General features: G+C 38.9%; 3 protein-coding genes and 1 long non-coding RNA gene across 7 annotated transcripts in view; 3 read left to right on the top strand and 1 right to left on the bottom strand.

The window, feature by feature from the left end:
- LOC149092446 (uncharacterized) overlaps positions 1-8131 on the top strand; it is a 136773-nt gene extending 128642 nt beyond the window's left edge. Inside the window, exon 2 of the long non-coding RNA XR_016197455.1 lies at positions 8071-8131. This is a non-coding gene — a long non-coding RNA (uncharacterized LOC149092446). The remainder of the gene's footprint in view (positions 1-8070) is intronic.
- LOC115564558 (uncharacterized) lies at positions 2-2525 on the top strand. Of its 2 annotated transcripts, XM_089263988.1 has the most exons (4): positions 2-177; positions 242-583; positions 677-1462; positions 2144-2525. In XM_089263988.1, the coding sequence occupies exons 1-4, from the start codon at positions 27-29 to the stop codon at positions 2317-2319; spliced, it is 1455 nt and encodes a 484-aa protein (XP_089120114.1). In that variant the 5' UTR covers positions 2-26; the 3' UTR covers positions 2320-2525. The 2 variants fall into 2 exon arrangements, with proteins under 2 accessions (XP_089120114.1, XP_089120065.1); XM_089263939.1 differs by having other exon boundaries at positions 242-1462.
- On the top strand, positions 3862-5367 carry LOC108649931 (uncharacterized). Its single transcript, XM_018099035.3, has 2 exons — positions 3862-3968; positions 4053-5367. The coding sequence occupies exons 1-2, from the start codon at positions 3963-3965 to the stop codon at positions 5268-5270; spliced, it is 1224 nt and encodes a 407-aa protein (XP_017954524.1). The 5' UTR covers positions 3862-3962; the 3' UTR covers positions 5271-5367.
- On the bottom strand, positions 6456-13452 carry Glys (glycogen [starch] synthase). Of its 3 annotated transcripts, none has more exons than XM_030389973.2 (5): positions 13338-13452; positions 9523-10496; positions 8552-9419; positions 8346-8481; positions 6456-7173 (listed from the first exon to the last, which is right to left on the bottom strand). In XM_030389973.2, the coding sequence occupies exons 2-5, from the start codon at positions 10494-10496 to the stop codon at positions 7082-7084; spliced, it is 2070 nt and encodes a 689-aa protein (XP_030245833.1). In that variant the 5' UTR covers positions 13338-13452; the 3' UTR covers positions 6456-7081. The 3 variants fall into 3 exon arrangements, with proteins under 3 accessions (XP_030245833.1, XP_089119948.1, XP_030245831.1); XM_089263822.1 differs by lacking the exon at positions 13338-13452 and adding an exon at positions 12570-12619; XM_030389971.2 differs by lacking the exon at positions 13338-13452 and adding an exon at positions 10596-10735.
- Positions 13453-26357: the final 12905 nt, after the last annotated feature.

Raw genomic sequence — 26357 nt, 5'->3', positions numbered from 1 at the left:
CTATTCAATGCTCATTTATAATCGGCATGTTCGCCTATCAAGTACTGATTCTTCCTTACCTGCTGCTGGCTTTTGATCTTACCAATGCTCAATGTCAACAGAGCTCCGTTAGCGTTTCATGTACTGCGCCCTACGTGCTCCAAAATGGGGCTTGTGTGCTCCCAGCGGTTGGTTCGAGTGAGTGAAATTACATTAGATGTACGACTCTAAGCGATTATTTGTGCTGAATTAATATTTATAGGTCCCTGTCAAAGCGGTACGAATTGTGCTTTAATTAGTATTTATGCGATGCCAACTTCACCATGCTCGTCTCAGACTGTTCTTCCCTCTACATCTGTGCAATCTTCGCCTACACCCTGTCCTAATCAGCCTGTAGCACCCTGCCCAACAGTTCCAGGTCAGCCTCTGCCTTGCCCAACTCAGCCTAGTGTTCCAGCTCAGCCTCTTCCGTGTGCGAATCAACCGGTGGCACCCTCTCCGGCTATTCCTGTACAACCTCAACCTCTCCCATGTCCGAATCAACCTGTGGCACCCTACCCAATCGTTCCAGCTCAACCTCAACCTATCCCTTCTCCGAATCAGCCTGTAGCACCCTGCCCAACAGTTCCAGGCCAGACTCTGCCTTGCCCAGCTCAGCCTAGTGTTCCAGCTCAGCCTCTTCCGTGTCCGAATCAACCGGTGGCACCCTCTCCGGCTATTCCTGTACAAACTCAACCTCTCCCATGTCCGAATCAACCTGTTACACCCTATCCAATCGTTGTGCTTCCTCTTACTGCTGCACCTACTACAACAACCACATCAACAACAACCACATCAACAACAACCACAACAACGACAACGACAACCAAAAGACCAACCACCCAGCCGCCTCCTGCTCCATTGCGCCAATGCCCAAAGGGCACAGTGCTCATCAAAGACTCATGCCATTTGGTTTATTGTGGTAAGGGAGTATATAACGATGATCATTGTGTGGAGCCGCGATGCCCTAAGGGTACCTATTGGTCGGGTCTGAAATGCGTTTATCCCCAGCCTGTGGAAGTGGCACCGATTCACCTCGAACGAAAAATCATCCAGGAAAACAAGGGCAAACCCGACATTGTTCTCAACAATGTGCAGCATCTGGCAGTTAATGCTTCGCTGACTCTGCCAACGGATTATAGGGATTATGTAGAGGAATCTGAAGAGGCGGAGACTGTACCACCGATTTTACCTACATCTAAGCCACCGACCAAATGCTGTACAGTTCTTGCACCGCGCACTTGTCAACGCTCATCGAAGACCAATCGCTGGCAGTGCTTCAATCCCAAAGAGCAAATATGTGGGGACATATGCAGCGCCAAAAAAATGGCTTTAAAGCCAGCCAGAGCTTTAAGCTGGAACGAGAACAATATCCAAATGCTTACCATGCCGCCCAACTTCAACTCCGATTGCCAGCTGCACGGCAGTTGTCCGCGAATATCAAGTAAGTGGATCGTAAATTAATAATTTCATTGTACTGGTAGTTAAAATTTATTTAAGTAAGAACAAAACAAGTAAGAAGTAAAAGGCGTAGACATCTTATTTTTGCATCAATCATAATAGATTCATAACATTAAGTTCTAACTTAGAAACCATAGGATATACAGTGTTATCAGATTTGCCACACCTCTAACGGGCGTAGATATATCCGCCATAGCACGTGATCTTGGGTGGTCGATGCGGATCTATATTCAAAATTTCAGCCTTCTAGCTCTTCAACTAATATGATTTGTGGCATATTGGAAAATGAATTTTCTGATTTCCCACGCCCATAGTGGGCTGATCAGGAAAATTTTAACACTTTATAAATAGGAGATATACACGAGTATGTGTTCCGAATTTCAAGTCTCTAGCTTCAATAGCTCCGAAATTGCGCGAAAACCAATATACTCATTTCACTTTAGTGAATGAGTAGAAAAAGATCAAACATCACATTGTTTCATACTGATTGATGCTGTCTACTCGATTCATATTCAATATTCCAATATCTAATACTGATCTATAACTTAGATATCTCATATGAAATAATATTAATTGATCTAAGTTATATTGATCTTTGTATCAAAGATCAGTAAAAGATCAACCTGAACGATATTTATTGATGTACATATATTATTCCAACAAGATCGTTATGACTGTAGCGGCTGTGCCTCGGGCCGCATGACATCCTGCTCGTCGTACTGCTACAACTACCACTGCCGTAGTCCCACGTGTGCCTACTACGATCAGCAGGAGTTCTGCGATTCTCCACAATCCGCCGGATCCGTGGGCTGCCGCTGGGAATATGGATGGCGTCGTTAATTAGATTCATGGATATATGTATATTTATATCACATTCCAATTTAAACGAATATTGTATACTTTGCTTCATTTGTATATATGTATATACATACACACATTTATGTATAATTCTTCCGAAAACGTAATTTAAAATAAAAAGTAACAAACAACAAGTAAGAAGACTCTAGTCGAGACTGCTCGACTAGGAGATACCCTGAACCCTCCAAGCTGATATTCTTATCATTCTGCACTTCTTTTATGCACGCACACATACATACACATGCATCCACCCTCACGCGCCTGCGCTCTGCTAACTGCGCAGTAAGCAGCGACTGCGCTTGGGCTGCGCTGCAGTGTTGGCAATATTATGAGACTTTATTAATTGAATAATTTTATTTCTAGACGTAGAATCTTAATGAATCTTTCTAGTATTTGAAATATGCTTGAATATATATTTTAGATTTGGAGACTCTTGCTTTAAAGATGTAGGAGATATAACTTTAAACCTGATTTTCAATGGGGTTTTTTATCGATAAAAAATATATATATATCGCGCGATATATATGGACACTCTAAAAAAGTTCAAGTCTCTAGCTCTTATATCTTCTGAAATCAACGCGTTCAAGCATACGGTCAGGCGGACGGTCGGACAGACAGACAGAGGAACAGGGCCAGCTCTTCGCCCTGATCAAGGATATATATACTTTGTGGGGTCTGCCACGCCTTATTCTGCCTGTTAAATACGGTTTAACAAAACAGGGTATAATGCTGATTTCCCATTTTCAATGGGTTCAGGGTATAAAAAAAACACACACACAATAAGCAGAAAGCTTAATATATTCAAACTACTTGCGCTCCGATATATATATATGTATATAAATATATATTATATATGAAAACATTTTTGAATGATTCGAAAAATTACCATAAAAATCTTATATTGCCTCTGATGAGCTAGAGATAGAATAATTTCGAAAGTGTACGAAATAATAATATATTATATTTCAAAACAAAGCAAATTTTGTTGTATGCCAAAAACATCGGAACGAGGGTATCAAAAATACTTCTTAATGGCAAATCTTCATCAATACAGTGATAACCGACGTCAGTGACGAAAGGTCACTGAAACAGATCGTCTCTTAAATACGATCCACCAATTGTATGCTCACCTTTAAAAAAGAGTGAGAAAAGCATATCGTCTGATACGCAGCCTTTCGTCGTCATCAATCTACCCGGTCATATTAGGGACTATAACTATTAAGTAAATGCAATAAATCGGCCAGAAATTTTTAAATTAAACTGCAATCAACACAAAACGTGAAAATAAATATATGAGTGTATGTATATAAATATATGTATGTATGTATGTCATGTTGCAGGAATATTGATTCTGAATGCATGAGAGCTGCCAAAAAAGACGCTCTTTTTTGCCCGCGTTCTCTGGCCCACTCTCCCTCTTTCTTTCGTTTACCGCGACGCTCAAATCAATAAATTTTGATAGATAACGATATCTAATCTAAACTTGGTTAAAAGTAACTTTAAAAGTAACTACATAGCGGAGCAACTCTGCAGTAAAGTACCTGAGTTCACAGCTGTTAACCGAACCAGGAAAGAAGTGTTCCTTTTACTTAGTCATAATTCAACTATTCCAAGCATACCTGAAAATGAAGGTGAGCTGCAACAGCTAAAGCTACTCTTGAAGGAAGTTTGATAGGTACAATCCGTATCTTATATAATTTATATTAAATTATTAGTCATGGGCTGTGCTGCTGTTGCTGGCAGTTGGAGGCGTGCGTAGTGGCGAGGTCGCAGAGGAACCATCCAATGTCAAGGACACGATTGTCATACAAACGAAGCTCCAGAACTATGAGAAGCCATCGCTGCGCGACTATAAAGAGTGCCAATCGAATCGACAGGGCTGCTTGGATATCTGCGCTGGCAGTGAAAAGTGCGAGCTAGAGTGCCCCCTCTGCCCGGAGCTGACAGAAGAGCCACTCCTAGTGCACGGCATCAATGATACCAGCTACGTGGCACCTGCTCAACCCCCACTGAATACCACCAACATCATCAAGCTAACGAATGAGATCACCAACATTATCAAAAACGATATCAAGGGTCGGAATGAGATAAATGTGCAGGTGCATCAGAATGTATCCACGGTGGGTGGCCGGTTCGGTCTTGGCTACAACGAGCAGGGCTCCTGCTGCTATGTGGTGCAACGCGAGCGCAGCTGTGAGCACCAGGAGCGCTGCCAGGAGCACTCCCGCCATCGCGTCTGTGGAGCACGGTGCCGTGCGCGAGTGATGCATGCCAAACGCGTGCTGCAATGCGAGAAAGACGCTCCAGAAGAGTGCCACGAGACGGTGCAGTATGTGCCCATGCAGCGTCGCAAGTCGACACAACGCGACAGTTACCCTTATTTACCTAAATACCAGCCCCAAAGACAATCCCAAGGATGTGCCTACACAAACGGCTGGCCTTATGTGTCCTGTGGTCAGAATAGTAACAGTGCGAGACGTTCCATCTGTCAGAAATGTCACCATATGGCCTATGGCTATGTCTTGCAGAATGGCATCCCGCTAGAGTGCATGGGTTGCTTTTCAAGCTATACATTACCGCTGATGCCACAGCCTGTGATCTACCCACCCTATTTTGGTTCCAGATTTGACTACAACTATCAGCCAAGGCCTGAACAACAACCTGACGAAGAAGATCAATACACAAGTCCGCAGCAGGAGTGGGAGGAGGAGCACGATGATCTGGATATTGAGGATGGAGACAGAGACAGCGGCTGGGTTCTGAAGTCAGAGAAATGCATGGACCCAAGTGGAGAATTGGTGAACTGTAAAGATGGCCAATTACCCCCAGCACACTTGGAACAGGTCAACGATCCTTACTACGATGTGCCCGTACAACGACGACGACGCCGTCATGACAAGTTTATTCGTTCCCTTTACAGTCGCCGTGTCTAACAATCAGCTTGTAAGAGATAGAGATAGATTTTATTAAAGTTTGAATTCGGAAAATTATGCTATGACAAAATAAAAAAACTTTTTTTCATCGTTACTTTAGAGCCTACAAGTGCCCGAGACTTGAAAAAGAGTTGTAGTTAAAAAAAATCAGATCATGCAGAGTTCTTCTAGTTGACCCCCCGTCTAGTTTCTTACTCGATGAGTATGTTATTTTGCTCGAAATTTTATGATCGGAAGTATATGACTGTACTATGAGAGTTGTTGTATTACTTGAACAGAATTTAATGACTTTACAATACAAAATCCAAATAGCTGCGTAGTCTGTGCACTATTTCAAAAAAAAAAAAAAAAAAAAAAAAACTAATGCAGGGGACCCTCAGTTAACAAAAACAATTCGTTCCAGCATTTCGTCTGAAACCACAAATATTTCAAATAAATTGCATGCAAAATTGTGCAAAGAATACCCCTAATTCCTTGTATTCCACAGGCTGACATTCTGCATATAATAATGGTTTTGGTTGTTATGCGAAATGTTCGTTATCCAAGGTGTTTGCCTATTACTGTATTTGTATAATTGGCAGAGGGTGTGCCATTTGCATTCATATATCCCGGATGTGACACATCGTCAGCGACTTCAACGTAGTTATGCCATCAACATACATACATACATGACTAATGCAATTATCACAAAATGATTTTTCTATTGGGTTAGATTTTTTGACTTTATCAATATTTCATAATGTTCCTAAAGCGATTATGATTATTGTATTTGAGTAAAGTTATAATCTTAACAAAATAAAGTTATAAAAGTACGTCTCGTACGTTCCTGGATCTAGACGGTTAAAATTTGTCATTTACATTTCGCTGAGCTTTTCCGTTTTAGTAGAAATGATCATATTATTAAGAATTGCAATGAAATTGTGTTGAAGATTAAATGTGAGATTAGGTTTGCTCTAACGGTAACATAGTTTAAGATTTTCAAAATGGTTCATTGGTAGAGAAGTGGGTTCAATGTTCGCCGATATTGCGCGTTGCTTATATTTATTCGATTATAAAAATACGCATAAAAATAACCCGAGATCTTTTGTCGCTCAGATTAGCTGCAATTCGAATACCCCCTCTAATACTTTTACTCCCCCATTACTCTACTCTTACTTTTTAATTATATAAATATGTTTTCTGAAATCGGTTTTGTTCAACTTTATTATGTTCCTTTTTGTAATGCGTGTAGCTCATTTATAGAAATTGTTGATGCGAAGTGAGGCAGTATATCATACGTTACTAAGTGGGCGTAATTTAGGGCAATTACCCTAAACGGTAAGCTTAACTCATTTCATGTATAGTTCAATACATTCTTAGTCAAATATATATGTATTTCAATAAAGTGCAAACAACTTTTCGAATTGCCATATTGCAATGTGCTACGAGTTGCAAATAGGCCTTGCAATTACATGAAGTGAGGTCAAGAGGTCTCTGTGTATCATAGTAATAATAATTTAATTGGTTTTGATAACATTTTGCTTTTGTGTGGGACTCACTCTGCTTAAAGACTAAACAACATTAAATAGAATCTTCTCATTTTGCATAAATATTCTTGAATTGTTCTAATTGTTGCATATGATCGTATAAATTTGTTTAAAAACAAAACAGTTGAGGCATTAGGTAGATAGTTTCTTCGTGTGGGCATTGTCGTCTCATTGACTACAGCGTGCCTTTGAACATGTGAAACAAAATTACTAAACTTATGGTAATATTGCGCTGTATGAATTGTTCGTAAAGCCAGTTGCTGATGGTCCGGACTTGGGTTATGTTTACTTCATTCCCAGTTCCTTCAACTCAGTTTCATCATCTACAGAGTCCTCCTCATCGGAGCCGTGCACCGAGGGCGCGGGTGTGGTATGCCCTATATATATAACATATAACAAATTAATAAATTTCGTGTATTTATATGTATATCTAATGATTTATGATAAAATTATATTATAAAGTGGTTTAGATGCAATTCCTACTTTAAGCTTGCCAAACGCTCAATGATATTTGAAATTCACCTAAACCTTTCTATCGCACTATGGACGGCATAAAGTCTAAAAATAAAGCTCGGAGCCTAATGTTTTTTTCTTATTATATTACTTATATTTTAATTGAAATTCGGATTTTTATACTCATTCATGAAAGTGAATGTGCAAGGTTCGTCTTGCTGTCCGTCCGTCAGCCGTATGAACGCAGTTTATTTCGGCGTTATTGAAGCTAGAGACTTGAAATTTGGAACACATACTCGTGTATATCTCCTATTTATAAAGTGTTATGAGCTAGAAAACTGAAAATTGGAATGATCCGCGTTGACCACGAGCTATGGAGTATATATCTATCTCCAAGAGTTTTGACGCTTAAATTTTGCACGTAAGCTAATGTTATGATTCTACAAAGATTCATGCAAAAATTATATCTCTACGCCTACTATGGGCATGGCAAACCGGACCTGAATATGTAGTTCTGTATTTTGGACACTATTGATGCTAGAGACCTAAGATTTGGTATGTATACTCGGGCTGACCACCCAAGACCAAGAAGGTCTGACGGATATATGTCCGTCCACAGGGAGCGTGGCTAGCCGCAAAAGTTTATATATCCTCAAGTATAATAGCTAGAAGCTTAAAATTTGAATAGTTAAGTTACTTGAAACCTCCTCTATCGATGACCCAAAAACAATTTGTACGCCTATTTAAGGGAGTGACACGTAAGAAAATACTTTGTGATTTTCACATTTTTTGAGAGTAAGCTTCCAAATTTTGCAGATGAGGTGTCTACGCCCAGTAAAGGCGTGGTAAATCGGGAAAACCTGAATTTTCTACAGTATTAGAGATAAACTTAGCTACTTTTTTGCTGATGGGATGTGAATGCGTATTCTGCAGTCGGCAACGCCCGACTGAAGCGTTCTTGTTTGTTTGACTTGAAATTGTTTGACTTTATGCTACCTGTCATGGAAAGTCGCCCATAGTGCACTGTACAATCAAATCAATTTAAGCCCAAGCAAGTTTATTTTTAATCCATTTTAATTGATTTATTGGAACTTACGCGATGAGCTAGGACTTGGTGGCTCGCTGTGTGGACGCGAGAAAATCAAATTGTTGCGTGAGCCATATAAGGTGGTCTCGTCCACATAATCGGGATAAACAGCCTGCAAAGCCTTCACCCTAGCCTGTCTGTAATACTGCAGACAGAGAGACAAAAATACAGATATGAACAACTGTGTCGAGCAAAGGGATTATTTAAATACTTACAATACCCAGTGTACGCCAATCAAGCAAATCGCTGAGGCGCTCTGTGCGATTGCGCTGAATGATGCGCTGGCGACGATTTAATCGAGAGAACTCCATCATGAAATTCGTTAGCTGCTGCACGCTGTTCTCTAGGCCAATATAACGACGATCCACAATGTAGATGCCATAGGATTTGGGATCGCTAATGTGCTCCTGCATGAAGCAACCGAAACCAGATAGATTTGTGGTTACACTTGGTATGCCCATGACGGTACACTCGGCTGGCGTATAGCCCCATGGCTCGTAGTACGATGGGAAAACGCCCAAATGACAGCCGCGTACAAATTCCTCGTAATCGATGCCGAAAAGCGGATTTGTTGAAGTCAGGAACTCCGGATGGAAGACCATTTTGACGCGATCGTGAACGGAGTTGAATAACTGACAGCGCCGGATCGAAGACAGCACCGGATCGTTCCAATCATCGGCCACATTGTGCGTGGTCACTGGCGGCATTGAATCACGTTGCATAGCAAACATGCAACGCTTGATCTTCACCAGATCATCCTTTTGCAGCAGCTCATCGGGGCCGGGTATGTGACCCTTAAGGCATGTATCGAACATCCGCTTGCCCACCGCCTGCTGGACATTGTTGATGGTGTCACGCAGCTGCTTTATCACAGCATGGCCACGCAGCGAGTCGACATTAAAATTGTTCGTCTTGGTGGGAAAGATAAGGAAGGCCACCACTGTGGTGTCCGGTTTCTCGTGCTTCAACATCGCGTTGAGCCGAGCCAGCGACTCAATGAATATGTCAGCGCCCTTATTACCAAACTCATAACGGCCTGCAATGAAGAAGTACAGCGTCTTGTCCAAATCGAAGTCTATGTGGCTGGAGAACAGAAATCGCATTTAATGAAATTATTTAAATAGCCCATTTGATTTAATAAATTAATTTGAGTACTAGGATCACCGACAGAAAACTTTCTACTCACCCATAGAAATGACCGCGTACAAACTCATTGATCTTTTCCTTGGCAACGGCATGCAAATTCTGGAACTCATGAATGGCCGAGAACTTTTTCACGTTCAAGCCATTGGGCGTGATTATATCAGGTTTGCGCTTGAGCAGATGCTCGGCCTCATAGCCCGTGATCTCCGATACAGTAGTGAAGACATGGGCCAGGTGCGTGGCACCGCGCTCCAGGCAATACCGATGATAGATTTGACGCTTGCCTGCCTCCTCATCCACCGCAAACTTGTCCAGATTGTTGTAGAAATCGGTGTTGCCGGCGCATAAATATCGACCCAGAAGCGTGGCATGCGTGGTGAACACGGTGGCTATCTCAACGAGTCGTGTGCGCAACACAATCAAGCCTACACCGGCTTGCCACTCATGAAAGTGAGCAACGATGCGCGGTGCACTGAGCTCATTGTTTTGTGAGTAGGCGATTGCAAAGTTGCGGAACTCCTCCAGAAACTCGGCAATCATGAAGCCCAAAATGATGGCATCGTTCGTCTCAATATCTAAATGGGGCACGCCAATGTTGCACTTCTCCCACATCTCAAGCTTAAACTGATCCAGCTTCCAGGCGGCAGAGCCAATGTCAAACAGTATCAGTTGAGGATTTCCATCGACGAGCCAGCGACCGGTGTGAACTTTATAGCCTCTTGAGCGCAATGCGTTGACCGCATCCAAAAGCGGGTTGCCGCGGGGAAATTCCATTTCCTCCATTTCAGTGCGTGCACACTGCTCCTTATAGGGACCCATCATGCACAGCTGCTCGCCCATCTCCTCAGTAGACACATACGCCTTAGAGCGTATCACTGTATAAATGCCGCCCACTTTGTTGGCCACCTCCCATGCTACTTCAAAGTTCCAGCGATTCTCTCGCGATGCAATATCGCCGCGATCGAAGTAGTCCTTCAGGTCCGCGCCGGACTCCACTCGTGAAAATCGACGATTCATCTGCAGCAACGCCGAAAATTGAAAGAGACCGAATTTAGTATGCTATGGGAAATTGTATAAGAATGGTTGTATATGTTATGTGTGCTATTATTGTGTAACCCGCAAGGCCATAGGAGAAGCATCCTGATCTTCAAAACGATAGGACATCTGGCGTCGCATTGTCATATTGCACTGACAGCTCCCAGACAACCGTCAAGTCCAGGCAATCGAAGCGTACTGATAATTCCAACCAAATTTAGCTTCTGCTTGCCCCTGATTACAAAGCTGTAAAGCTGTAAACTGTAAGCCTTAGAATTGCACCGGCTGCTCGTGTTGCATCATCGGTATCAGCATCGGAGTTAAGATTAACATCGGCATCATACACAATAGACGGGAGTGACTGGCTAGGCGATACCCTGTACCCTATCTCTAGAATTTCAAATTCGAGGCATTTAGTTTTATTCCACATTCCAAACAATCATATTTCACCAGGCTTGCGTGCTTTCATTGAGTGTAGGGTATAGGAAGCCGGCAATCCCGACAATCTGGAGGTGTGCCCCAATGGTCGAGCTTTGAACTCATAGTTGACAATTGATAACAGCACACATGGCTTCTCGCCGTTTGCCAATAGCCCTGACTTTGTCATCGTAGTCGGTTTTGTGCATTTGCCGTCCATATTTCGCGAATGCGATCGGCTATATTTAGATGGGTTTGAAATGAGCTATGAAAATATCTGAAGCTGCCAATTCCTTCATATATGAATATATATACAAATATATATGCGGGCTTCCGTCATTGCATTGAAATCTTGAAAACATATTGAATGTATATATATATATATATATATATATATATATATATATATATATATATATATATATATATATATATATATATATATATATATATATATATCGCCATATTCATATAAATATTCAGCATTTAGGAATTATCAATTTATTGGTTCATTCTCAAATTAATTTTCTAACTTAGCTAGCTGTTATTATTCACTAATTTCCAGCAAGTGTTTATACCAACTACTAACTAAACAGTTGCCATTTAGATCTGAAGACGTCATGACAACTGTTTTAACTAATATTTTCTTTTGTATTTCGGGTGCACTGAAAATAATTTACACTTGCAAATATGTACATATATTTCACTGCCTAAAATTAAATTGGATTGCTGAAAAAGATTTAATTTTTATAATATATTATATTCTTATACTCATTGACGAAAGTGAATGTGCAATGTCCATCCGTCCGTCCGTCCGTCTCTCCGATTGTCCGTCTGTCCGTAAGAACGCAGTTTATTTCGGCGTTATTGAATCTAGAGACTTGAAATTTAGTATACATACTCGTGTATATCTCCTATTTGTGAAGTGGTAAAATTTTTCGGATCCGCCCACTAGGGGTGTGGCAAATCGGAAAATGCATTTTAAGGTATGCCAGAAATCATATTAGTTGAAGAGCTAGACAGCTGAAACTTGGAATGTAGATCCGCGTCGACCACCCAAGATCACGTGCTATGGCGGATATATCTACGCCTATTGGGGGCATGGCAAATCGGATAAAACTGTATCTCCTTGGGTTTTTAAGCTAGAACGCTAAAATGTTGCACATAAGCTAGGGGCGTGGCACATCAAAAAATACCCTGTAATTTTTTTATTTTTGGAGCATAAACATCCAAATTTTGCAAATAAGTTACCCTTAGCTTGCTCTATGAGCTGGCCAAAAATTAAGTGTCTACGATTGTTTTATATGGTTACTAAAATAAAGCCAAATTTTCAATTCATTCATTGAATTTCAAAAGAATTAAATGATTGGTCTATTCACTTATGCTTTTGTAGTACCTTTTTCGTGTACGTATTAAATTACAGTTACGTCAGTGGTCCCATCAAAATATCTTGCACTTTTGGAATGCCCGATTTGTACGGACAAATTGAGAATTCGGAATCATTTGATAATTGATATTAGAGAAGCATAATTAATTAGTAGATAATCGAAAATATAAGCTTGTGGTCATCATAATAATAATAATTTATATGTTTGGGAAAAATTTTACAAAAAAGTGGCACATGTTCAATTTATTTACGGTTTTATTGAATTAAAATTTCGTATTTCAACTGATGAGTGTGAATGGTGAGACGAGGCGTCTCTTGCACGCGCAGCCTTAATATACATATGTATGTATGTATGTATACACACAAGCAACCCATATGTATATAAATATTCGAAGTTCGGCTGCGCGTGTGTCTTCTTCGCCTTTGCCTTTGCCTTTGCTATTGTGTGGCGCGGTCGACGGGGCCGTCGGCGGCGACGTCACCAATATCGGCTGCAAGAACTTCAACACAACAACAACAACAACAACGCACAACGCAGTGGTATATACACAACGTATGTATGTGAGGCAGGCAGCGTCTGTATTTTTGTTGTTCATTACCGAGCGCAGAGACAGGCAGCGTAAAAGTCAAATAAAGGTCAGTGGCTGCGTCGCTGTCGCCACTGTGCGGGCAGAGCATTAAAAATGTTCACCATTGTTGGTCGTTTTTTAGGTGTTTAACTTGCTCAACAAGTCTAACTTGATAATTTTGTTTTTGCATTCGCTCACACGAAGGAATATTGCTAAATGTCCGACCGTATATTGATAATGGCAATAGTGTTGTGGCTTATCAGCGTTTTGTTTATGTTTCACCGTTTATCACTTTTTGCATTAGTGCAAAAAATATGATTTCGCATTGACATCAGTTCGCCGGCGGCATTGGCGCCGACCGCCATATAGCGATAATACATTTGTTATTACATTTGTATGGTTACACACATAATTGCACACGCGCATCTGTTAATTTATAAACTCATTCACCTTACAGCCGTCGTCGTTGTAAGCGGGCACAAACAAAACAAACAACTGGCGGGTAGTGTTGTTCAGTCATTTAAATAGCCGCGCGGTGGCAACGCCAACTGTACGGTATCGATAAATGATATCATGGACGCTGCATATACGATGTACTGTTTCGTAGATGGGGCTATCGTTTTGCCTATATATTTCATATACGTATATATTTATTTAATTTATATATACTTACATATTTTATACCAATTATACATACAAAGTGGAAATATGTTTATTGTATTAAATCTACATTGCATCCCTGGCTTGTAGAGTTGCCACATAATAAGTGGGGGTAATTTTATATCAATGAGCCTTGAAAGGGGACTAAGGCGCGAGATTTTTTTTAAATACACCAATTGATACGAACTCGATGTTCCGTTTTCTCTACTACGCAAGAACTAATCGTCTTATTGTTTGGGTCGATTGCGTCACATTTCACCTCGCAACTTTTCATAAAAACTCATATTTCAAACATGTCCAGCGTCCAGTCGTAACCTTGCTCTATAAACAATTTAATATCATTTATGGCGCTTAACCTCAATTATTGCTCAGCACAAACACGCGATTTCCATAGTTCTGGTCATAATAGAAATACACAAACGACTTGCACCATAAGAAAACTTCAATTGATTTTCAACTTGAATGTCTAATAAATTGAGCTGAGGGAGGAGTTGGTAATTGGGCTACTGCGGTATCCGTTACTAGCTCATCATTTTTGGGCTCAACCAGCACTTAATCAATATGCAAAAACAATTCATAAGCTGTGACACATAGTAGGCATCTTACCCAGTCATCATTAAAGGGCATCATTCAATTTGTTGTTCTGCCTACAACCTGAGGCCAGCTCGAGCCACAGCATCAACGTCTACCCCACAGCACACCCAACTGACATTCTCTTCGGTAGACAAGGTCAAATGGCATTTATGCTTTATTATTTTTCTAACGCCCCCGCTCCCTTCTATTTCATGCTCAAACTGTTCCTTACCATGTTTTTCCTTGTCTGCTCCTAATGTGTATGTGTGTTTGAGCTCGAGTGTAAGTGTGTACTTGCTTAGGCAATTGATAACAGACACAACAAAGCTCAGTCTACAGATGTCAGCTGCTGGGCCATCGTGGCCAGCTTACATGCATTTTCAATTGCACTATTTGTTGTTTAGTTTGGTCTTAGTTATCGTTTTTTCAATTACCGCTTTACTGAATTTTTCAGATTATTCCCCATGTTGGCAGCTGGCTGGATATGTTGGAAAATGTTAGTGGTTATTGCAGACATTAAAACGCTCCACAAATACACACACACGCTCTTAACCATTAGCGGTACATGCAGCTGGGGTGTGCAATATGTTTGAAGCAATGGATTGGTCAGCCAAGCATGAGCAAATTGCCAAAATGTAATCTTTGACCGCAATTCATTTAAAAGCCGTGCAAACAAGTCAAAAATGGAAGCAGATGACGTTGAATTGCTGAATATTTCTATCTGTACTAAACATTTCAACTAAAAGTATTCTCAGTATTTGCTAAAAATCGACTAAAAGATCGGCTGAAATCTTAGATGGGCTGATATCTAATTTATTCTAGGCTTTTTCTGCTTACACAAGAAACAGCACACTCACACGAGTCCGCATGTTTGCATGAGTGTTGCCAGCTTAGTCTATTTCAGGCTAGATCTAGGCTATTTGAAAGTGGTGGAATAGCCAAATAATAAGTCCAAGCTATTTAGAATATCGTTTGTCTTATTAAGCATACATATTTATTCTTGAGCAGCGTAATGAGCTAATCCGATTTTGGGTTGCCTATATGTAGTATGTTCGTATGTCTGTCTGTAGTATACCTGTCTATCTCACAGTTTGTCTCTTTCTCTCGTCGGATTAACAAAAGCAAAGGATGAAGAAGAACTACATATCATTTAAGCTGTCTACTTATTCGATATTTATATTTAAGTAAACGAAGAATGCTTACAGCAGCAAAGACTGTTCCAATCGGTAAATTTAAGCCCGATTGAAATTGATTGATTTGAGTACGACATAGCGTTTGAATGAAAGTCACCCTATATAAAGGGCTACAGCTGCATCTTTTCTTCAGTCGTCGTAAATAAATAGCATAATCAGAATCATAAGTATAAAACAAAATAGTGGGAACAGATATTAAAATATAATTTGGTATGTCTTGAGACACCCTACTGTCGTTACTGTTATCTATCTTCGTCTTATCATTCGCAATAGCCCAAGACATGCAGATCATACGATTTAACCGAAAGGCGGACAAGCGGCGAAGAACAAATGATGAAGTACAGTACAGCATCAGCTAATCGAGAGCAGACAGAATGTCCTAGATCATTGATGAGGGCAGATGTTAATCGCTGCAGTTGAATGAATTAAAGAAAACGTGGTGGTGGAGGGAAGAATACCTGCAGCAAAGCAGTATAGATGCTAGAGTTTTCTCTAGGCCGAAGACTTCGGCCAAGAGCAAGTATCTCTTCCTATTATACTTTGCACAACACGCCAAAATCATTGAAAACATATGCCGACAACATCAACTGGTCTGCACTCCCACAATAACAACTAAATTGCACACAAGAACAGCACTTATTTTCGTCGCAACTACACCCAATTCAGCTTTAGAATACCTTCGCTCACGACAAATCAAACCACGCAACAACGATGAACCATATAACATAACATATAACATCGCCAGAAGGGTTCTGCTAATATTTAACTAAATAAGAAACTTAATAATTATGTAATTCTATTTGTAGCAGTGTATCATCATGTCATCGTCATCTTGGGCCCAATGATCACAACGGCATGCAGCTATAAACAACACACTGGTAAGGTAAATAATGAAGCAAGGAAAATAATAAATAAACTGATCATATAAAGAAGAGCTATAAAGTCCTCTTAATTCTAACTAAACGAAATTTAAAAAAAAAATAAATAAAATAAAATATGAAATTATGAGTTCCTTAATTTATATTAATAAAATAAAAAAAGAAAGGAAGAAATATCTATAGATATATAGACACATAGTATTAATGAGAAAAAATGAGAAATCAGGGTATAATGGTTTTGTTAAAATGTATGTAACAGGCAGAAGGAGGCGTGGCAGACCCCACAAAGTATATATATATTCTTCAGGGCGACGAGATGAGTCGATTTGGCCCTGTCCGTCCGTCTGCTTGTCCGTATGTTTGAACGCGTCGATTCCAGAAGATATAAGAACTATGGACTTTAGTTTTTTTTTTTGTATGACCGTACACCGTTTTTCACTAAAAATCGATAACTCATCCCGTTATTTTGTTATCGATAAAAAACCTTATCGAAAACCAGTTAAAAAATGCGTGTGTGTAGGGTTTTTTTTTTAATTCTGCAACCGTATAGATAGGTAAAGAAGAACCCCGACAATCCGGCGAGCTAGGACGAGCATAGCAAGAGTGCGCACATCTAAGCCATCTGCACATGTTTAAGTCCAGAATTTAATGAACTGGACGGACCTCCTCAATCCCGTACACTACACTCTACGTATTTAGAGGAATTACTTTGTGGAATTACTTGGAGGAAGCACGTAGATAAAATGTTCCGATCAATGGACATATACGAATAGTATTCGACAAAGGACTAATACAGAAGCATCACCTTTGGCTTATCGGTTAAAGATCTACCCAGCGCTTTGTGTCAAGAGAAGACAAGAACATAGAAGAAACCTATCTGGACATATTGGACATCATACAGAAATTTACGAACTGAGGTCTAAGAACGATCTCCAATGCACATCCTGAGGTCCGTAAGGATTGAGCCCCCAACCATTATAAAAAAAATGTATATATATAATATAACAAGTAAGAACGTTGCAGTCGGGCGTTACCGACTGCAGAATGCTCATTCACATCCCATTTAGTAGCCAAGGTTACCTCAAATAGAAAATTAAGTTTTTCCCCCTATTGAGCGTAGACACCTCATTTATGGTCAGATCATAGAACGAGCCAGGGGTAACCTAACTGCAAAATTTGAATGCTAACGCTAAAAAAATATGAAAATTACAGAGTGCCTCAAAAGAGGTGTAAAAATTATTTTTGGGTCATCGATAGAGGAGGTTACTAGTTAATTAGCTATCCAAATTTGCTATTATACTTTAGGCGATATAAACCTTTGCGGTTTGCCATTCCCTTTGTGGGAGTTGAAGCTTTTTGATCTTGCGTGGTCAGCCCGAGTATATATAGAACATTTGGGGTCTCTGGGATCAATAGTGTCCTAAATATAGCAGAATTTATAAAATCGGTATATCTTCTGGTCCGATTTGCCACGCCCCCGATGTGTGTAGATACATCCGCCATAGCTCGTGGTCTTTGGTGGTCGACGCGGATATACATCCCAAATTTCAGCTTTCTATGATTTCTGAAATATCGGAAAACGCATTTTCCATGCATGCCACGCCCATGGTGGGCGGACTGGGAACATTTTTTTAAACGAGTATGTGCTCTAATTTTCAAGTCCCTAGCTTCAATTTATACGGATAGACGGATGGACGGACATCATAGCTTCTAAATTCTCGTATAACGATAATTTGCAGTTCGACTAAATATGGTTATTTATAGCGTCAAGAGGACTTTCATGTTTCAAGCTTATCTTATATTGGTCTATTTTAGAGACCACTTCACAATTGGGTCAGTTGTGCCATTGCCACGACGTTAAGAGCTTCATTAAAAACTTTGCCATAATTCATTAGTGCCCCAGAGGCACGTGAACTTGAGGCCGTTGGCAAAGTCAAGTGCTGCTGCCTAGGTGACTAATTTTATTCACAGCCAACCAAATATCGCACGACAATAAAGATAATATCCCAATGTGGTGGCAGCAAAACAAGCCATAAGAAACAGAAGAGGCTAAAGGTTGACGCAGAGTCGACTGCGAAATACTTAAAAAAAAAAATTTATAGGTATTATTATACATTATATATAATTGATTGTACATTGAATATCAAATATAGTATTTAAATATGAAAAATTTGTCCTAATTTCAAAGCGGCATTTATCCTTTGATACTTACTAAACATCACTTTCAATTGCAATTGTTTGCTCAATCATTAATCTTCTATACACAGTATTTTGACTGTTAGGGTATATAAATAGCGAACGTGAGCACTTCACCCCAAAAGAGGCGCCAACTTGCAAGGCGTGTTGATAGCGGACATTGTCATAATGAATTGTTGCCTACTTATCGGCGCATGCGTCAGCTGGAATTGTTACGGACTCTGGTGCCGTGAGGTATATGCAACATGCTGTAGCTTATGTTGATGATTGGCCGCTGTTTGAGCAGCCATAGTAATAGGAACAGCAACAGCAAAAGCAATAGCAGCAGCTGACAACGATTTCGAATTTCGAATATACTCGATTTCGAATGTTCGAAGACTGTTATCACTAAACGTGGTACGTGCGTATGTGTGTGTGTGTGCTGCTTTGAGTAACAGCGGCAGAAGCAGCTGACAGCAATTTCGGGACTCGAAATTTTTTTTGAATTTCGAAAACTGTTATAAACCAACAAGCAACATGCATGGCTGTTTGTGTGTATGTGTCGCACTGAAAGAACGTGTGCCGCAATGGCATCTGTATGCGTGAGTGTGTTTGCGGCTTTGCTTGTGGCTATCTGCGTGTGTGTGTGTGTGTGTGTGTGTGTGTGTGTGTGTGGAAAGCTGCTTCAGCCAGAGCCTTTGCCAGATAAAAACCCATCAGTTGGCGGCTGTTGCACGTCGCGTGCGGTTCCGTTTTGCGCCTGGACTGCCGTTGCCTGCTTCTTCTTCTTATTTCTGTCTGAGTTGCGTGTCCCTTCGTATTCAAAGTGCGTTTCGCTGTCGCATTTAGTTTTTGAATAAGCCAACATAAGAAATAAATAAAACGAACTACTCCATGCTCTAGCTGTGGTCTAGGCAAGTGGCCAAGTTGCCATTTCCCAGTTGCAGCTCGTGGTGTAAGGTCGTCCTCGCGCATTCTCCAACTCTTAGTAAAAGTGATGGGACATTAAATTAAAATTAATATTAAAATTAACTCTAAAATAACTAAAAAAAATAGTTCAACTTTTACATTAAATAAATGAATATATTTTTCCATAGTAATTAAAAATTTTTTAATATATTTTATTTAATGATCAAAGTTTAAAAACAAATAAATTAATGCATTTGATGTTTTTTGAATCGATTGAATACTTTTGTAAAGCTTTTCAAAAGCTACTAATTGGAAAAATCAAATGGATACTAAACTAAATTAGAATACTCTTTGACAACCTCATGAGCCTCAATTTTATAATGCTCCAATTCAGATATTCCTATAAAGATTCGTGTTTTATTAAGGCTTAGCTTCATTAGAGAACTCACTAGAGTTGACCCCACAAAATTGAGAAATCTGATTTGTATTCCGTTGGGTAAATTCCATTTCTATTTTATATTTTTAAATGATTAAGCTGATTTAAAAGAGACCAGTGTCTTACACTTTCTTCTATTCAGATCGCTGGGCTAAACATAATTTGCATTTTAGTTATTCTGTTTTACCTCGGGGTTCCGCATGATTATGCAATGAAGCTTAAGGATTAGATATGTACATCAAAACCCGCAATTCTAATGCGATTGCCAGCCGCTTAAAGCAATTAATTTGAGCGCGTCACTAGCAGATAAAACCATAAAAATAACCCTAAATAATGAAAATAACAAGTAAATACCTCAGCTGCCGACTCGGTTGGCTCATTTAAATTCATTACGAATTTTGGTAGCAGGTCCACAGGACCTGAGCGCGGCCTACGAGGGATGAACAGCATCAATTTTTCAGGCAATTTAATTGAAGAGCGCTCCAGAATTTTTGATTTAAGCTGCGTGGCAGCAGTAGTAGCAGCAGCGTCGGCATTAAACAGCAAATAAAAACGAAAATTTCTTTACATGGCTTGCGGAAACGTCGTCTGTTGAGATTTTCGCTCTACTTTTTTTCTTGTTTCTCTTTTTTATTCATTTATATGCCTGCGCTGAATAATTTGGGCATCGTCGCGCCCACAAAAATTACAACGAAAAACACGTGCAAATTACAAACAAAAGAAATGAATCGAAAACAAAGCAAAAGCGAAACAAAACGAAATACAATCAAATAAAATAAAATTGTACTTTCTTCGAAACGTCGCTTTAATACATTTATTGAACGAGCTCTTCACATTTACACATACCTACATATTGTTTATGACCATATCCTCCCATTGAACAGCGGCAAATCTGCTTTTGCGTAATGGAATCAAAGTACATAAAAATCAAATTAAGTGCCATAAATAAAACCATATAAACATAAATACAATTATATGCATCCTCGCGTAATCCGTGCGCGCAGTTCTCGCTGTCTGCGCTTTTAATCCTGCTGTACAAGCGTGTCGCATATTAAGTATTCAAAGTCCTTAAAACGGCATTCATAGTCAAGTGAGGTCTATGTTTACCTAGACAACATCACATCAGCTGTTACACACCTTTGCTTGGTAAGTATTTTCGAGACATTTTGGATGCTCTTCTCTATATATCAGCATAGGTATATGCTCTGATGCTTGGAAGTACTTTGACAACATACCACTAAGACTTAAATCCATTATATGTATTTCTAATATCTGCATACTGAGAGAAATAATGGTATCCACTTTGTCTCTTATAACTAACTGCAGGACAAACTATCATTCTTTGGCTGGACAAAGCTATTTCGACATCCCATATAATTTCATATTCCTTTTATCGACTATCCTTAAACCTAAAGCTTATCTGGCATAAGCTAACTTAAGTCTCTTCTTATACGGAAAGTCTTCACATTTTTATTTTTCTTATGCCATCTGTTATTAAATAAATAACTGATAAATTGAAAAATCAAGGACACTTTTTTTTTTACCATAATCAGAAATACTGAGTGTAATAGCGTGATTTAATTCTATGAAAATATAAAAAACCTTTTAGGCTATATTTCTTTTAACTATTGTCTTCGCTGTGTCATTGAATTGAATTCTCTTTTTAATCTCTCAACGACATTACAGTTAAGTATCAATGTCCCTTTAATTATTTATTGATAATATAATAAATACATGTCGATAGTTAACTATAGGAATAGGGGATATTCCTATTGACCTACCACAAAGGTTTATTAAATTGAGACTGCAAAACCTATATTTCCATATTTATTTTTCTATACGATGCGCTTTAAGTTGGGTTTTTATAATTTAAGCAATCTTTATCTAGTTAATATTTAAAATAAGCATTTAAAGAGCAATAAGTATTGTCCTGCTTTATGCCATCTATCCTGAGTTTTATGGGACTGGCTTCTTTGACAACTGCAATCATTTTTCGTTTAGGTACGAAAGGTCGGGTTCCCGCAACGCCGCCTGACTCAGCTACATAATACATTTGCATATATAAACAGGTCAAGAATCCGCTCAAATGTTTGCTGTAAAAACGACAAAATTATTTTCTGTTTATACATTCGAAACGAGAACCACATTGCACAGATCTTAAAAGTATTTGTTTATTGGGCGACAGAATCCGGAAACGTTGTTAATTTCCCTGCTACTAAACTTGAGATTTAAGTAATATAGATATGTACGTATCATTTATTTTTTATCTTATTATCTTCAGAAATAATAAGAAAAAATCTTTTTGAAATCCCCAGATAATCTTTTTATATGCGAACTATATTTTGTATATCAATCAGAATTCCATTTCAAGAGTCTCTAATATATTTGATTAAATTTCATTTTCTAGTCAACCAGATAGGCTTTGCTCGTTTTGCACCTTAGCATATACATTTATTATTTACAGATCCTCTTTGGTTGGCAGCCCAATTTTTTATTTCAGTTGAATTCCATTTCTAAGCTTTCATATACTTATATACATACGAATTTCAGCAAGGCTCGCCGGAACAATCCTTTCGTCCTTTGTTTCTCCCACTTACACTCCTGCAAAGGCCGAAAAAAAGTAACGAAGAAAACCTGTATGAAACTTTCAACACATTTTTTTATTATTTGTTTCTCGTTTGCCATTTTTTGTGCTTTGCTTTTGATTTTATTATATTTATCCCTTTTTTGTTGGTGTTATTTGTTTTGTTTTGCTTTGCATTGTTGCCGTGGGTTTTTCGAAATTCCAACGCCTTTAGCGGTAGAGACAATAAAACTGAAAGGACATGACAGATCCTGCTCATGTGCATAACTCGCCCGATGCAAAGCCACGCGAACAAATTGAGCAAACTGTCGAAATCATTCTGTGAATCGCACTTTAAAGAGCACGGCACAAACCGTTGTCTGATTGCCTTTATGCTTTTTTTTTATACCCTGAACCCATTGAAAATGGGAAATCAGGGTATAATGGTTTTCTTAAAAGTATGTAACAGGCAGAAGGAGGCGTGGCAGACCCCACAAAGTATATATATTCTTGATCAGGGCGACGAGCTGAGTTGATTTAGCCCTGTCCGTCTGTCTGTCCGTCCGTCCGTCCGTCCGTATGTATGAACGCGTCGATTTCAGAAGATATAAGAGCTAGAGACTTCAACTTTTTTTTAAAATGTCCGTATATATCACGCGCAGATCGAGTTTATCACTAAAAAACGATAACTCGTTCCGATACTTTTTTATCGATAAAAAGCCTTATCGAAGATCAGTTAAAAAATTATATCTCCTACATCTTTCAAGCTAGAGTCTCCAAATTTAAAACGTTAAGATACATTTTAGACAATTTCGGTTTTTGTTAAAATTTACCCCCCACTCCTAAATCCACCCCCTCACCCTCATCTTTGTAAAAGTCGTATATCAAATACTAGAGACTTGTACTTCGGTATACACATACATTTAAACATCATCATTACGTTCTGTAAGTTTCATTACGATCGTACGTCTAGAAATTAAATTATTCAACAAATAAGTTCTCATAATATTGCCAACACTGCAGCGCAACCCAAGCGCAATCGCCTGTATATGCGTGTGTGTATGCGTGTGTTTGTTTGTATGTGTATGTGTGGGCGTGTATTTGTTTGTATGTGTGTGTGTGTACGTGTGTGTGTACTAATTATTATTGAAATATCAGTTCCTTGTAGGGTTCAGGGGATCTCGTAGTCGAGCAGTCTCGACTAGAGCTTTCTTACTTGTTTCATTTTGATTTTATACCGCATTCTTTTATGCTCGTTGCATAAAACTATTTATGAAATGCCACACACTTATCGCCAATGGTCTGGGACGCTTTTATGGCTGATGGATGGCCCGGCTCTAAGCTGTCCAAGATTTTGTTTTATGCGCCGAACCATGCAAAACTTCGGCCAAGGGCCCCATAAAAGTTAAAGTGGTTTATTTAGGAGCAAACACGGGACAACAAAAATAAATAAAATAAAAAGTAATAATAAAATAAATAAAATTCAATCTGCCAACGGCACTCGTGGAATTCAAAATTAATCAATGGACTCGCAGATAAATCACAGTTCTGCTCATTGCAATCAAAAATTCACATTCAAATAGCCAACTCTGCGTATACATAATGTGATTACCAACTTTATAGTCCTGATTAATGTGTGAGCACCAGGCTACGTAGTTGCCATGGGACTTAAAGCTAACTCTATTTCCTTCATCATTTTAAGGTATCAATATCATCAGATATTGATGACATGTGGGCAACTAAAGGTATATTTAGAATAGAAAATATATACAAATATACATTAAGCAAGTAAATAGGAAATCGACCATTTTATTTCTATTATCAAAATAGGCTTATTATATTCTTTATTATTATTATTAAGATTCAATTTATAATTTGTAGATAAGATATACAGCCTTGAAACACAATAAATTCATTTCAAGCTTTTACTTTTCACTTAAGATTGAATTTAATTTTATATATCTATCACAAAATAGATGGAATCGCTTCCTTATATTAGAAGATTTTTATATAAAAGTCATTCCTATGGCCAGACTTGATTCATAATCATGTTTATCTGCATTTCAAATAATGCTGACACTTTTCTAACCGATTTCGCACGTCATTTGACGGCCTACACAGTTGAATGTGTCAAAGACAAAATTGGAAAATTGTGCGAAAAATGAAAAACACATTTCAATAAGAAAATACCAATAGGCAGTTTATCAATCGGCAGAAGCAAAAGACAAACACATGCCACCTGTTGCCAACGCAAGGTGAGGCCCAAGGGCCATGTCAGCTGCTTAACGGCTCGTCGAGCTATCAAGTGCCAACACACACACTCACAGTCATAGTCGCAGTCAGAGAAAGAGGAACAGTTGGCCATTGTGTCAATGTCATGAAGTACTAAAGTTGATAAACACAAAACGGAAGAGAAACTAGTGAGTGGGCTCAATCGACTACATAATTCTTGTTCTTGATCCGTTGTTAGCTGTGTTTATAAAAACCGCTTAATGAACAAATAAAATAATTCATAGGCAATCAAATTAAACCTGTGAGGAGCCAAGAGTGAATCACTCAAATAATCAAATAATCGATCAATCAAATCAAATAATTTATACGTTTATCTGTTGTGGAAGTCAATAGTGAGACAGTTGTTTGATTTTGTGAGTTTTCCAGACATTGCAAGAGCCCAATATGCCATTTTGACTTTGTGAACGAGTATAGCAATTTGATGGAGTCATCTTCAAAATTGAATTTCTTACAAAAGCTTTTCCATAAGATTTTCAAGCGCTTGTGTGTTTGTGTATACGAGTGATTGTTAAATTCAATGTTGCCTACAAGCAATTTGCATGCATATGGCCGAGTCCTTATCATTATAAAGTACAGAAGGGTCAAAAGGGGGGCCACGGGAGTACGCCGTTTCAACAGGTCCTGCCTCGGCCCTAACGAGAATAGTCCTACGTGCTCGGGTGCTCGCCGAGGGAGGTGGCATCATTCTTTGTATACCTAATGCTGCGGTCGGAACCTGTTTCATATTACCTTACGAGGCAGTTGCACAAACATATACATAAGTAAAAATAAAAGAAGTGAACTAAATATATAATTTTATATGGAGTTTTATTTATTTTTAGACAACAATTATATTGATAAGGTTAGTACGATAATTATCTCTGGCTGCAGCCGTGACCCCCATGATAAGCCATCGAAATAGCAACAATACAACTTTTTGTCCATCTGGTTCAGTCAACCTCCCCATCTCCCGCTCTGCCCGCATGCCGTTGCATTAATTGTGTCCAATTATCTAGTTGTCGCACACACGCTCCAATCGGGCTAACTTGCTTACTAGTATGATATACGTAATGTATATGATACTAAATTATTATTGTTAAAACTAAGTACTTATATAAACATTTTCAGAGATCAGAAGAGATGTTTTTAGTCATGCGATAAGTAGATATACTATTATGAAAGCTATTTTGAGTATCTATTATTTTCATGTTGTATATTTTATTGTAACATTTTAATCATATATTACATTCTTTACAAACATAAGAATCGTTTCTATCCTTTTAAATTTGTATACATAACAAAACAGGAACTCTTATGCTCACATATGTGGTATATGAGAGTCGTGTATATCTTAAAAAATATAAAAATATGTATATCTTTAGCTATTTCGTTTTGTGTTTGCGTTCCACTTGCCATCTATTTGGTTTGCCGTTCGCCTCGTCGCTCGCTTTGTTTTGGTTCCTGATTCGCCGTTGCGCCTTTTATTAAGTTAATCACTCGCTATTGCTGTTGTTGTTGCTGTTGCTGTAGCTGCTGTTGTTGATGTTGATGTTGATGTTGCTGGCTTTGCTGTATCTGCTGATAAGCAATATTACACTGCGCTGTGATTATCATCAATTATTGACAGTTGATTAAAGTTTCGCTTTGGTGCGCTTTGTCTGTCTGCGGGCGAACATTGTACTAAGGCAGGAACAGCGCGTCCTGCTGGTAATTGAGTAAGCGTTCCATTTGCCGTAGAACGGGGGTGATTCTATGGCCTTACAACAATGTTGGTCCATACTTAAATGGGAGTTTAAACTAAAGCGAGCACAT

Source organism: Drosophila navojoa, chromosome 2, assembly GCF_054131105.1.
Source record: "Drosophila navojoa isolate 15081-1374.11 chromosome 2, UAZ_NAV_1.0, whole genome shotgun sequence".
NCBI lineage: Eukaryota > Metazoa > Arthropoda > Insecta > Diptera > Drosophilidae > Drosophila > Drosophila navojoa.
This window is presented reverse-complemented; position numbering and strand designations above follow the sequence as displayed.

Excerpts from the sequence above, each read along its gene's own strand:
- LOC115564558 (XM_089263939.1), top strand. The coding sequence starts at position 27 with ATGTTCGCCTATCAAGTACTGATTCTTCCTTACCTGCTGCTGGCTTTT. Across the intron at positions 178-241 it reads GCTCCCAGCGGTTGGTTCGA|GTCCCTGTCAAAGCGGTACG; the intron begins GTGAGTGAAATT and ends TAATATTTATAG. Across the intron at positions 1,463-2,143 it reads CAGTTGTCCGCGAATATCAA|ATCGTTATGACTGTAGCGGC; the intron begins GTAAGTGGATCG and ends TATTCCAACAAG.
- Glys (XM_030389971.2), bottom strand. The coding sequence starts at position 10,661 with ATGACAATGCGACGCCAGATGTCCTATCGTTTTGAAGATCAGGATGCT. Across the intron at positions 10,497-10,595 it reads CTTCTCCTATGGCCTTGCGG|ATGAATCGTCGATTTTCACG; the intron begins GTTACACAATAA and ends GCGTTGCTGCAG. Across the intron at positions 8,482-8,551 it reads ATTGGCGTACACTGGGTATT|TATTACAGACAGGCTAGGGT; the intron begins GTAAGTATTTAA and ends CTCTGTCTGCAG.